This window comes from Porites lutea, chromosome 7, assembly GCF_958299795.1.
Source record: "Porites lutea chromosome 7, jaPorLute2.1, whole genome shotgun sequence".
Lineage (NCBI taxonomy): Eukaryota > Metazoa > Cnidaria > Anthozoa > Scleractinia > Poritidae > Porites > Porites lutea.
The window spans coordinates 7,257,445-7,271,200 of NC_133207.1; the positions used below are offsets into that span (position 1 = coordinate 7,257,445).

General features: G+C 39.5%; 1 protein-coding gene across 1 annotated transcript; it reads left to right on the forward strand.

Annotated features, from left to right (window-relative positions):
- Positions 1 to 6,593: 6,593 nt before the first annotated feature.
- Positions 6,594 to 11,232, forward strand: LOC140944109 (A-kinase anchor protein 7-like). Its single transcript, XM_073393235.1, has 2 exons — positions 6,594 to 6,689; positions 8,459 to 11,232. The coding sequence occupies exon 2, from the start codon at positions 8,614 to 8,616 to the stop codon at positions 9,298 to 9,300; it is 687 nt and encodes a 228-aa protein (XP_073249336.1). The 5' UTR covers positions 6,594 to 6,689; positions 8,459 to 8,613; the 3' UTR covers positions 9,301 to 11,232.
- The last annotated feature ends 2,524 nt before the right edge of the window (positions 11,233 to 13,756 follow it).

Below are 13,756 nucleotides of genomic sequence, written 5' to 3' on the forward strand. Positions count from 1 at the left end.
CAGCAACAATAATATTAACACATTTACGTATTTGCTTAATAAGCTTGAAAGATAAGGTTAAGCAATAAAAGAATATTTCATAGATCAAAACTATGGGGAGTTGGAGTAAAGTAAGCTGTCAAAACCAATCCCAGCCCATCAACAACTTTGTAGCAAGAAATATGATATATGAACTAAATAGGGGTGATGGATCTAGTGGTCAATCCGAAAAGAGGCTAGTTACTAGTTTGGAAGTAACATAATTAGAGACATTTCAAGAGCATTGTGTCATTCCTAGAAGTTTTCAGTATTTTGTTTTCTTAGTACTAAAAACCGTTGGTAAATTAATCTCACGTGAGCCATGCTAGCACGTCTATTTTCTCACATTTAAAAATTTGGCTGTTGTGGGAAAGGGTAAAAATGGTGGGTACATGACCTTTCCACAAAGAAAAAGAACATAGGCAGCCCGGACTCTATGAGAGTTCGTTGGAATTTGAATTTTATAACAGACTATAATGTACGATAATAAACAAAATACGTTCGTGACTCCCTACCTCCGCTATCTAGACAGAAGAGAATCAGTAGAATCACTAGCTCTGCAACAAATCCGATCCAAAAAGTAAAGTAAACAGCTCTTATCAGTACCTTGGCGGCGCTCCTACTAGCCGAGGATAGCCACTGCAACAATCGTTGGTGAGGCTAATAGGCCGTTCCAGGAGTAGTCTGAAATATCCTACCTCTCCACCCCTTAATCCCTAAAGAGGGTTTGTCTTTCAAACCGAAATATTGGGCAAATTTGTTTTTATTCCAGGGGAGGGGCCCGTGGGGCCCGCCCCCTTATTTTTAGACCAAGCTAAGGCCGTAAGGTCCGAAAAAATTTTTTTGGAAACCGCCCCCCCCCCCCCCCCCCCTTATCTAAGGGCCTGGATGACTGCCCCTCCCCCCTTATCTCAGGTCTGGATCCGGCACCGTATTCTTCTGTTTAGTTGTTCATTGCCTTGCCGTCAGGATTACTTTGCCGTTTTATATTTTATATACAAGTTGTTATTGTACTGATCCAGGTCTACAAATGTGAGATCCGGCACCACTCAGCGGTTTATCGCTGTGGACTAGCTGCTATTTAATATTTTGGCATTTCAGTAGCCGATTTCACATAAACCAAAATGCACGTTGTACCACCTTAAATTTTGCACAACCATTGTCGTCGATTTCTCCTGGGACGACCCAGGAGACAATGGTTTTGCAAAATTTGTGTGGGTAAACAAGGTGCATTATGGTCGATGTGAAAATGGTGAATAACCCTTATCAGGAGCCTATCACTAGGCTGCTGCCCTTATGCGTGTTTACGTCACTGGAATGAGCAAATTTCACCACCAAGCCTCGATTTGAAATTGTAAAGTTGCCACGTTTGGCATAAACGAATTCCCGAGGCAGTAAACGCACAAAGAGTGCAAATGCAGAGAATTCTCCTTGCAAACGAGGCTTGGTGGTGAAATTTGCTGGTCTGACTTAATCATGCATAAGACCAGAATTCATTTCGTGTTTTCTTTCGTATTTAAATTTGGTAATCCCAGTGAGGATTGAATAACAAAACCCCCAACTAGTGCAAAAGAGCAAAATAGTCCAGTCAATTTTTTGAGGACCAACATCAAACTAATTGCAACAAATTTTTGCGATACATAATAATGAAAAGTTACACAACAACATCAACAACAAAACTTTATTTACATGAAAATCAATATATTACAAGTACAGACTACCTGCAAATAGCGAAGCTAATCGAGGCAGGTAGTATGGACACGTATCATTAACACTTGAATTGCAATATTAATACAAAGAATGTTACAAAATAAAAAAATATGTTATTAAAGATTAATTACAGTTAAACCTCTCTACAACGGCCATCTTGGAGACAGAAGAAAGTGGCCATTGTAGAGAGGTGGCTGTTAGTGGACGTTCGACTGTGGAGTGTGTTTTGGCTGCCCGGTCCCCAGGCTCCAAGGCCGTAGGGAATATATGGAAAAATTAAAGATCTAAATCTATTAAGCAGTGTAATAAAGGGAGTAAAATGCCTTAGTCTGGCTATTACACCAATATTACTACTGATCTTTGATTCGACATGACTAATATGATATTTCCAGCTAAGATTACTATCCGTCAAGACCCCTAGGTACTTTAAAACATAATCCTTACGCTCTAAACTTATTAATTTACTGATTCAGTTTTCGTTTGGATTTGATCCGAAGAATCTACCCAGAGTGTAGATTTTAAGGATTCATGATCCGTTTTTGGATTCGGAAATCCGGATTTGGATTCCCAAAAAAAACGCACCCCTTCATCCGGATTTTTGAGATTCACAATCCGAGCGTTTTTTGGGGGAAAGGATTTGAAAACGGTATTTTGAGAAGCGGTTTTCCGAACATGTATGACTTTCTAACTGAACCTATGTTGGTGGCGCCCTACTTTGAGCCATAACTGAGTTACATATCATTCCGTGTTTACTTTCGTAGACTGTTTTTTAAACCTGACTTGTCATGTTTTTTGCACGTATGTAGTGTCTGCCTGCGCCGGTTTATTTTCCAAGTTTTTAAAAATATATATTCATGGGCAAATTCTTTTTTTTTTCTTTTTTGTTTTTTCTTCTATTTTCCTCATCACGAGGAGCACGAGGACATTCCGTTGTCACTGCCTCGTACCCAGCCGTCTCTCTTTCGATGTGCGCGCAAAGGAAGGCGGGAAGGAGACGACGGGCGAGACGGCGCTTCGCCCACCGTCTGTACCCTTTCCATGGTCCCTTGCGGTTCATCACCAGTTACTCGCGTTTCGCGCTCGCCTCTGCCATGCTAAAAACGAAGCGCCCGAGGAGGAGGCTTCCGTTGTCATTGTAAATGATCCTCAGTTTTCGGATCTTCCGTTTTTTTGGCAGTGAAGAATCCATATGATCTGAGATCACAAATCCGTTTTTGGATTCTCCAAAAAATATGAAGCCTGACTGAATTGACTCCAGCTCCCAATGCTGATGAATTCAATAAGAGGGGTATATGTTTCATTTAATGAAAAGTTTTTGTTACCTTCATCGCGGAACAATCATCGCATGAGAAATCTTGCTCTAGGAAACGTTTAGTTCAAGCAAACGCGAAAAGCTACAACAGCCGCAAGCAGTTTATTGAGGGAAAGAAGTGACACTGCAGTACCGTAGCATGGGCCGGGAGGGGCCGGGGTGGGGAGGGCCTGAGCACCCCCCCCCCCCCAATAATTTTGACAGGCACGTTTAATTTGGTCAGCTGTCACACTCTTCACGCTACTCTTCGGTTCAATGTGTTCATTTCGGTTCGATAAAGCGTGAAAATTGTTTATTTATGGCTTCAATGATTTTAGTCAGTTAAAAATTGCTGGAAATTAATGCTCACTGAAGGCTGAAAATGCTATTTCAGAGTAGGCTTTTATAGATTGTGCCAGCATAATTTTTAGCATAATTTGAGAAAACTAGCATGATTTTTCCCTTTTTTTAAAACGTAACACTGCTAGCATAATTCGCATAGTTTGATAATTATCGGAACGTTTTTGGGTTTTGACAGGCACGTTGATTCCCAAATCCCAATTATACGCAGACGTTGTTCGATGTTTTAGCTGTATTTGCAGTTTACTAGGGGAACTAGTGGGACTAGGGTAGTAGTATAGGGCGCACCGGTTACTCCTCTTTTTTGGAGGGGAATCTCATTAAGGTGGGGGGGAAATAAATTAACGTCGCTGACGTCATAGGCTATTGTCTTGATCTCATGAATAAAATGGGCAGGAAGAAAAGTTAAGAATTTATTGTTGATTTTCAAGGGCAGATCGGGCAGAAAGGGCAGAAAGAGCACCTTTTTAGCCTGTGTTTTTTCCCTGGGCGCGCGTGGAGATCTCGCGTGTAAGTCGTGCGCGTCGAGTCAGGAAACAAGCCACGATTAAATTCGACCAATGATTTACTTACAAACTAATTTCCTTACACGACTTACATGCGAGTTCTCCACGCGCGCCCAGGGAAAAAACACAGGCTAAAAAGGTGCCCTTTCTGCCCTTTCTGCCCGATCTGCCCTTGAAAATCAACAATAAATTCTAAACTTTTCGTTCTATTTCCGAAAACTCGTGGACTTGAGTTAAATGATTTGCTAATCGAACGAAAAATTTAGAATTTATTGTTTATTTTCAAGGGGCAGATCGGGCAGAAAGAACAGAAAGGGCACCTTTTTAGCCTGTATTGATAACTAACATAATCCTCCTCTTCCTCCTCCTTTCTATTGTTTTCTCTCGAAAAGGCCAAAGGGGCCAAAATAAAACATCGACCCCACATCGACCCTACATCGACCCCACATCGACCCTACATCGACCCTACATCGACCCTACATCTACCCTACATCTACCCCACATCGACCCTACATCGACCCCACATCGACCCTACATCGACCCTATCAAAACAATAGAAATGAGGAGGAGGTGGAGGAGGAGGGAAAATAATAAAATTGTGGAGGAGGGAATAATAACATTGAGAAGGGAAAATAACGAAATTGAGGAGGAGGGAATAAAAAAAATGAGGAGGGAAACGTGGTAAGCAAAGATAGCTTGCTTTCTTTGACTATTTTAATAGATTTCTTTCAAATCGCTGTGTATTTGACTCTTTTTGTTTTAAACGGTATCTCGTGTCTGATTTTATTGCTAGCAATTATTTTTCGCGTGTTTAATCAATTGATCCTTGTTAAGTTATTTGTTTTATAATAATACGTCAATATGGTCCCTTGAGGTTTTTCCTGTAGAGCTAATTGGTATTCAACTTTGGGCTTGTGAACTCGCATAATTACCTAACTAATGACGCGTGAAACGTTGAGACTTCAATAGTTTTTCATTTCCTCGAGATAGAAAGGAGAAAACAGTTCTGTAATGGTCAGACAAACTTGAAATAAAGCGTTTTCAGCTCCCCTTTGAGTATGTCTTGTTTATATATATCCGAGTTTTAGCGCTAAATAAGATATAGGAAGCTGTTTCTCGCGTTGCTAGGTGATTGCTCTTATTTTCCTTTTAATTAAGTTACTTACCGGGCAAGTCTAGGCAAGCCTATTGTTCCTATTGTGGTAGAGAAACTCTCATTAGTAAACCTATCCACTTCATTATATATGGAGGAAGACACTTAATTAGTATACAGGAAATCCAAATTAGTAGCGGGAAGGCAGTGAGCAGGCTTTTATGCCGTTCAAACAATAAAAAATACGGCAACCAACCAGAATGCTTCGTCAAACGAGACAGCCAATGAGCGTCTTTCTAATTCCGGTCAACCAATCAAAACAACTATGACATCATAGTACCCCGAAATACATATGACATCATCTTCCGAAAATAACTAAAACCTGTCAAACCGGTTATACCAACCATGACATCATCCATCTAAAAATAGCACATGACGTCATTGATAAACCCGTCAAACTGGATATACTTAATGAGATTCCACCGCAAGTTAATGAGATTCCTGCGCATTTTATTCATGAGATCAGGACAATAGCCTATGACGTCAGCGACGTTAATTTATTCCCCCCACCTTAATGAGATTCCCCCCCAAAAAAGAGGAGTAACCGGTGCGCCCTATACTACTTAGGATGTACAGGAACTTAAACTCCCATGGCAATCCATGTCGGTCCCAATACCTCTACAAAACTGCGTCAGCTGTGCCAGCCGATTCGAGCGGAAACTTACAGCTCTCTCAGAGAAATGACGGGCCAGAACCAGCCACAATTGCCAGAGACGGTTCCCTACAGTCAACAAAAGGAAAGTACAGTAGGAAAGGAACATCTGACACGACGAAAATTCCGATCCGTATTAACCAGTTCCCAATTGAGCTAACAAGAATAAACGGCTTCTGATTAAAGAAAATGTATTTTTGGACTTATTTGCCATAATATTAAAAAGGTAGCATAATTTGGAAAAACGAGAATAATTTTAGCATAATTTGCCCCAAGAAAGAGCAGTGCTACTGGCATAATATGCTACTTTTACTAGCACAATCTATAAAAGCCTATTTCAGAGATCCTATAATTCAAAATCTTCCGGGGGAGCATGCCTCCGCACCCCCCTAGCAGCTTGCTCCTTCGTCTCTCGTTGCCCCCCCTCCCCCCTCCTCCCCAATAAATCTAACCTTCCCGGCACTGCACTGGGTACGTACTGGGTACGTAGCCGGAACAATACAGGGTAATAATAATATCTTGGAAGAGGCTATGGAGTGATAGAACAGCATACTTTACGCAATTAAACGTTAATAGCAAGGCTAGACAGCAAAGACAAAAGCGACTTCAGGTTTCCCTATATTTCGGACTCAGAAGTCGTCCTTCTTCAGGGGATTTGCTGTCTTATTGTTATTATTATTATTATTATTATTATTATTATTATTATTATTATTATTATTATTATTATTATTATTATTTAAATCTTTTCAAATACGTAGCTTTCACAAACATTCGTTTTTTTCTCCCATACAAATCCTTATTATATGATGATATTTCGAAGATTTCCCAACACTGCCAACGCGGCTGCCTGTGATTGGTAAAAAGGTATCACATGACTATAGCTTGCATCCGTAGTTTCATAACATTTTTTCCTCCGTGTTCCGTAAAACCACTTTCACTTTCAACTTCAATGTGAATCTTCCTCTTCTGTTGTAAGCAAACTAACATTTGGAGCAATAGGTATGATACAAGCCTTATACTGTTTAGTATGATCCTAACACGTTTAAATTAGCGATATCAATAATCGTGCCTTGTTTTCTCTGCAGCTTATAAATGATCACATTCACCACTTTCACATGGTTCAATGTTAGGCTACGTTTACACAAGAGATTCTTCCGTATTCATAAATGTTTCCCGGATTTATTATATTTAGGGTGTTTCGATTCCTAGGCGTTATACTATAAACGTATTCTGATTCGCAACCGTTTACACACATCGATAAATCCGAGAAGCTATGAAGCAATACATGCATCACGCTTTCTGGTACATTTCTTTGCTGTCCCTACACCACCTCGACGAGATATTTCCTTATGCGACGTTGTTTAAACACACCAGACGAATTTTTCTTCAACTCCAGGGAAATTTACCTAGTACATTTTCCATTTTAAGCAAGTTGGAATATATGCTATTTTTTTGTGGAAAAAAGAAAGGGAATTCATTTTTGCCACTTCCGTTGCCCTCGCCGACGTAGTTGCTGAAGCGCAATATATTTCATGAGTCTTTCATCAGCGTGACACTTCCAGTTTGGTGCTATCCCAAATAACCGCCAACTCGTATGATCGAAGGCTGAAAAGTATTCAGACTCGTTAACATTGCGAATTTATAAGTCTGAAAAGTAATCGTCCTTTTTATTCACATTTATTCTCTTGTTATTAGCCATCGTGATATAACCTCATTCATTTATATTTACTCGTATTTGTTAAGAATTCGTCTCCCATAGGCTTTTCGGCATAATAAGCTTTTCCACTTGGCGTATTTATGATTTTCAAGCATTGGGCAGTACTTGTAGTTTTTCGTACGCTTTCAAATTACATACTTTACGATTTTACTGTAGTCAAACGGATTTATTTAATCAGTTGCTTGTTGTTATTTCCAAAAGTTCTTTAAGACCATATTTTTCGTAGTTTTTTCAACGGATATTCAAATAAAGTTGCCCTTCTCAACATCTGCTTGTATAGCGGCCACGTGCGTTTATAATAGGTGTAACTTAGACAAAAGGATATTTTTAAAAGTATAGTTTCTTTTGAATTTTAAGTTTCTTTCATAGTCAGCATTTCCTTTATTTTGGTCCGTTTACGGAGGGAGATTTTTTCTGTTCACGTACGTAAATGTTACTAAGTTTCCTTTCAAGGGGAGTTTCTCTAAGCTGTCACTCAACTAGCTTTGATAATGTAAGATTGACGTAAATGGATTTTTGGTAAAACTCAGGATTGTTTCTAAACGTGGTCGCGTGCCAATCAGAGGTACTTTTAACAATTATAGTGATTATCATCCATATATTGTGCTTATTGACTGTCATCTTATTGGCCAGGAGCCTACAAGTAATTTGGAAATCAGCGCAACCTACAGATAAGTTGGGTATCAGCTCGCAGAGTAACTGACTGATCTGTAGATTGCGCGCCTCATGCATCATTTCCAAGAGCAAGGTCAAACTGTGTTCCGTGCGATGGTGTGTTTGTCAGTGTTTGTCGTTAATGTGTAATAAAACAATCACTCGGATTCTGTTTATGTGTGATATCCGGAATAATCAAGGTCTCGGTGAGTGTTAATGGCCTAGGGCTTCGAGTCTGATCAATCCTATCACGGCTTGATCACGTTATCACAAAGGCGTGATCACGAGAAAAGGATTGAGCATGTCCGTGATCGCAGGCGTGATTTCAGGTCACTACGCGTGGTCACGGAATATTGTTACTGGGTGTTCCTGAACTCGTTAATTCTTAATCTACTAGGATGATGACAGTGATGATGACTCTCTTGGATTAAAAACGATGCTCTTGCTGTTTATCGAGGAAGGTAATGCAGAGATGTTGTAAGGCGGGTGACCCCACACAAACATAAAGCTAAGCTGAGAAAACTAACTGGTTTATGTGATGATGATGATGACATGGACATGGCAACAGCAAGAGTAATTAAAGCAAGAAAGCCGAAACCAAACTATTTCGTAGCCATTCGTGTCTCAGACCTTTGCATACACTCTCGTGTTCAAACTGTTCAGGATACAGTTGTTTCTCATGACAAAAGACTAGAGCCTGCTCTTGTTCCCTTGGAGACTTTGCACTTAACACTCTTAGTTATACATTTGGAGAATGAGGAGCAAATTGAAAAGGCAAAAAAAATCTTGCATCAATGTAGAACTGAGATTCTGAAACACGTTTTGCCAAGTAGTGCATTTACACTTAAATTAAAAGGCCTTGATTACTTCACCGATGGATGGCAGCCTCAAGCGGTTCTTTTTGTGAAACCTGTCGGGAAAGAAGGAATTAAGATACTGAAAAATGTGGCTGATGTTGTAAGGGATACTTTTACAAGGCAGGGTATCCCTTCAACAGATACTAGAGAGTTCCACCCCCATGTAACAGTCATAAATTTGAACAAAGCTCCAAACTTGAAAAAGGAAGGAATCAGCAAAATTCCAGAGGAAAGTTTTGCAACCTGTAGAGACTTGGATTTTGGAGAAGAGCAGGTGAGTAGCTTGCACCTTTGTTCAATGGGCCCGGAGATGGCTCAAGATGGCTTTTACAATTGTGTGGCCAAGATTGACTTTGAGGCAGATGATGAAATTAATAATTAATCACCTCACTGCTGGAAAATATAACAAAAGGGGGTGATAACGTCATGCTGGTGGAAGGCCATCCAGATTAATACGACAACTTTATTGACTTATCTTCGACATGAAGAACAATCAATATAACAACAAATGAAAAAAAGTAAGATAAAAGTTAAGTAACAGAATAAAATTAATATTGAATTAAATTAATATTATATGATTACTGCAGCCTAAATCATCATTCACGGGTGGTTTTCAACTGAAGCTATCATATGCATTTCTTTTGCAAAATATTAGCTGGTGACCAGCACTTTTTGCTACTCGTTTTATTCAGCACTATCCACCGCTATGATTGTATCTGCTACAGCAGCTCATAGCTAATAGAGTTGAATTAGTTATGAAGCCTGTCTGTTTTTTTTTTGTGTGTGTGTGGATTTTTTTTAAAGGTGCACAACGTAATGTTCGATAGCATTCCTTTCATTTTGGTCTTATGACCAATATAAACGTCGCATTAATTTAATTACTCCCCGAGTCACGATTTGAAAACAAAACATAAAGGATTGTGCACGGTCAGGGATCATGGAGCTTCCACCATAAACTGCAGCACTGTTGTTTTTTTCTTTGATGTTTGCCGACTTTCATAACCAGTCTACTTTGCTATGATCTGCTGTTGCTAGTATAAAGAGTGTTTAAAGTGTCAAATAAAGCGGTGGAAGTGAGAATGCAGGTAACACAAAGGATAGTAGAGAGTTTAAGCTGCGCGTATACGGTAAACGGCAGATTTAAGTTCAAAATTTCTCAAAATAGAAAATGAGCAGATAAAAAACTGCTCAAAACAATTTTTATAGATTAAAAATTACCTGACACTCGTAATTTAGGTGTAGAAATAATGAACAGTAAACGATAAGTACAGGGAAAACTTGGTCACGTGGTACAAATTCGCGTTTGCCGTTTGAAGTAATGACGTGATGCCTAACCTCTTAAATAATCAAGGCACCTTAAACATTGATCATGTGGTTATAGAGACTGCTGGAACCGACAACATACTTCTGGTGATGATCCATGAGTGTTAAGAATGGTATAGAGAATTCCCTGACTGTGTAAACTCTGCACATTCGTCAAGCCCCCTTCTGTTAAATTAGTACTAAATGTAATGGTGTACTTTTGTATATCAATTTTATTATGTATTATTGTTTCAATTTTTAAAAGGAGACAGTCAACCTATATTAATAAAAATTTAGTATTGGTATGTAACCCAAAGGAGAAGACCTCTAGAAAACATAACAGTAATGTTATGTAATTTGGCTATCAGACTATGTCGCCTTTATCAAATGATGAAGAGTAAATGCATGATATAAACTAGAAATTAAAGTGCAAAAATAGCTAAATAATGAACTCATGCAAGCCAGAAACAATGAAGGGCAATGGCACTGACTCATTACCCCTCTCATATTAGTCAAACTCCCAGGTTGTCAATCACTGCGTTTTCAAAAACAATAGTCGAGTGGAGTGGTTGTAGGTCCACACCTATAAGCAGTACTTTAAATTTCTAATGCGTTCTTTTTTCTGGTTTGGAGGCATCTGCCAGCTGTTTTGTCTATTCATTTCCAAGGACAGTCTTTTTGGCAGGGGATTTTGTAAACAACATTAGTTGGAAGGTGGCTCGGTGGCCTAAATGTTGATTAAGGAAAGCTTTGTTGGAGAGTCGTGTGAAGTTTTGTGACGACTCAAACACTCACTGTTATGAAGTTAGTCTTGTGAGCCGAATACATGAAGAACAGAACTGACTAATTCTTATGGTGCATGAAGAAACTTTTTTAACCAGCGATCGTTTTACAATCCTGGCTACTCGTCCATTTGTACGAGAAAAATCTTATGATCTTTTATTATAACCCATATTAATACCATATTAGTGAAATCCAACTAGTGGTCTATTATCAATTCTGCGTTCTGATTGGTTGAGCTACTACTAGGCTATATGTTATAGATAGCCCACTTGTAGCGAAAAACGCCGGCTTTTTGGCGGCAAAAAAAAATTAAAGTCTAGTTTTAAGAAGCTAAATGAAAATTTTTTTATTCTCCATTTTTTTACCAACTAGTTGCAATTGGATTTTACTAAAACAATTATTCCTCGAGCCAGAATGGCCTCTGAGTCAAGAGCCGAGTCGGCTTCGGCCTTTTTTCCAAAGAAAAACGTTTTTCCACATAACCAATACCCTAAAGAAGAGGAGTAGAATATTTCAGATGCGGGAGCACATACGTCTTATGGAAAACTACCATTACATCCTTCGAATTAAACTTGCGTAGTCTATCCGCAACGCCGATGCCTTTGCGCAAGCTTTTTTAAGCTGTTCTTTTATGTGCGCTTTGCAATTTAATTTGCCATCCAGAATCGCCCCTAGAATCTTGAAAGTATTGACTTGCGTCTCTACAGTCCTATTATTGAGATGAAGTTCATATTCACATAACGATGGCCCAATGGCATTGCGTTTTTGGTGCATCAATCTTTAAATAATTAGATTCAAACCAGTTTGATAGCAGGCTAAGATCAGAATTAATAACATACTACAAGACTGTTGGGGAGGGATCGGAGGCATATTCCGTCGTATCATCGGCATATAGCCTCAAAGACATATTAGATCACCCGTAAAGTAATTGAGATCGTCCACATATGAATTGAATAACGAAGGACCAAGCAAGGAACCCTGTGGTACACCGGCATTTATAGCTCTCCACTAAGAATAAACACCATTAACTCGAACTCTTTCTCTTCTTCCTAAAAGATAAGCAGCCATGAGTCCCAAAGCATCATCTGTAAAACCGTACGCTTTCAATTTGACTAACAAAAGTGGATGGCAAATGGAATCGAATGCCTTGCTTAAATCAACAGCCACTACTACAGCAGCCCCTCTTCTGTCAAGAGATACTCTCTAATCCTGAGTCGTTTTTAAAAGCGCTGTGCAACCCCTTCAGATAGCCAGATAGATTTGGTGAGAGCCTCGAGTAAAAGGCCTCGTACATTTGATTAAACATCACCTTCTCATACAATTTCGATAAGGCAGTCAAAACAGATACTGATCGATAGCAAGTCTTGTCAGTCGAAATTTCTTTCTTAAATACCGGAACTATATTACCACTTTTCCATATTGTTGACCATAGAAATGAAATAATTAATCAAACAGGTAGGCGGTTCTGAAATTACAGGTGACAATAAACGTAACAACCTCTCAGAGATGTTGTCACAACCGACACCCTTGCGAGGATTGAGATTGTCCGAGGCTTCTCTTATGTAACCGACTCTTAGGGGACAAAATCACTACCCAGATCTTGGTAGTGCTTCTGATCGGATGCAAATTTTGCTTCATCCAATCAGAAGAGCTACCCATATCTGGGTAGTGACGTGTCATCAGTATGGAATTTCTGTAGTCGTGCCTCAGATGTCATTTCGCGCAGAGAGCAGTAGTGGCGTCGTGAAATGTCGGCTGTTTTTTTAAGGCGAGTTACTGCGTTGGTCTCTCTATCTTGCCAGCCACACTGGAAACGGTTTTGTGAAAAAACGCAGAGAGAAACTGTTTTCAGTCTACACTCACTCAATTGTAGCCCCAGGGGAGGTAGGGAAGGGAAATTTAGTTGGGGGTTGTGCCGCCGAGGCCTTTAACCGCAGACCCTGTGGCCTAGATTGGACCAAGACGTATAAACTTAACAATGGAGTGAGGGGCTCCTTTGACGTCAGTTCGTTATTTTTAACCTTCCTCTTGATGAGACAGTACAAATTTGTCTTGACAAGCTTTACGCGCTTCGTGATGTGCCAACACTGCCCCGCCCAGTCTTAAAAGTTTTGCTTGAGCGTGCCACAATAAAGAGCCATCTCATATTTGATGGCTAATACTACGACCAGATTGATGGTGTGGCAGTGGGTTCCCCTTTAGGCCCCGTTTTAGCCAATACCTTTCTGTTCCATTTAGAGGAGAAATGGGTACTTATTAGCAACAACACTCGCCCTTCTATTTGATTCCGATACCGTCGACGATACTTTCGCCTTGTTCAACAACAATAACGCAGCAAATCAGTTTCTGCACTATCTCAATAGTTGTTATCAAGAGCCCCTTTATCATCTCTTTTTGTCATGCAAATATCAAATTCACTGTTGAATTTGAGGAGATCAACACGATCTCTTTCCTAGACATGCTCATCAAACTTTTTAAAGTATAAATTAAAAAGGTTATTATAAAAATATACGTCAGTAGATTAAATTTCGTCTCGTCTGTTCATCCCAAAGGGTTCAAGTCTGATGAACAGGCGAGATGAAATTTAATCTATTGACATATATTTTGATAACAGCCTCTTCATACAAGTTTTCGTCTATTGTCTTTCTCCACAAACCTACCTGCCAACTTCCGCAGTACAAAAATCTGGAGATGTCTAGAAATCTTTGTGTTGTAAGAATGTCAATTTGGACAATGTCTAAATACTCTCCGAA

Excerpts from the sequence above, each read along its gene's own strand:
- LOC140944109 (XM_073393235.1), top strand. The coding sequence starts at position 8,614 with ATGGACATGGCAACAGCAAGAGTAATTAAAGCAAGAAAGCCGAAACCA.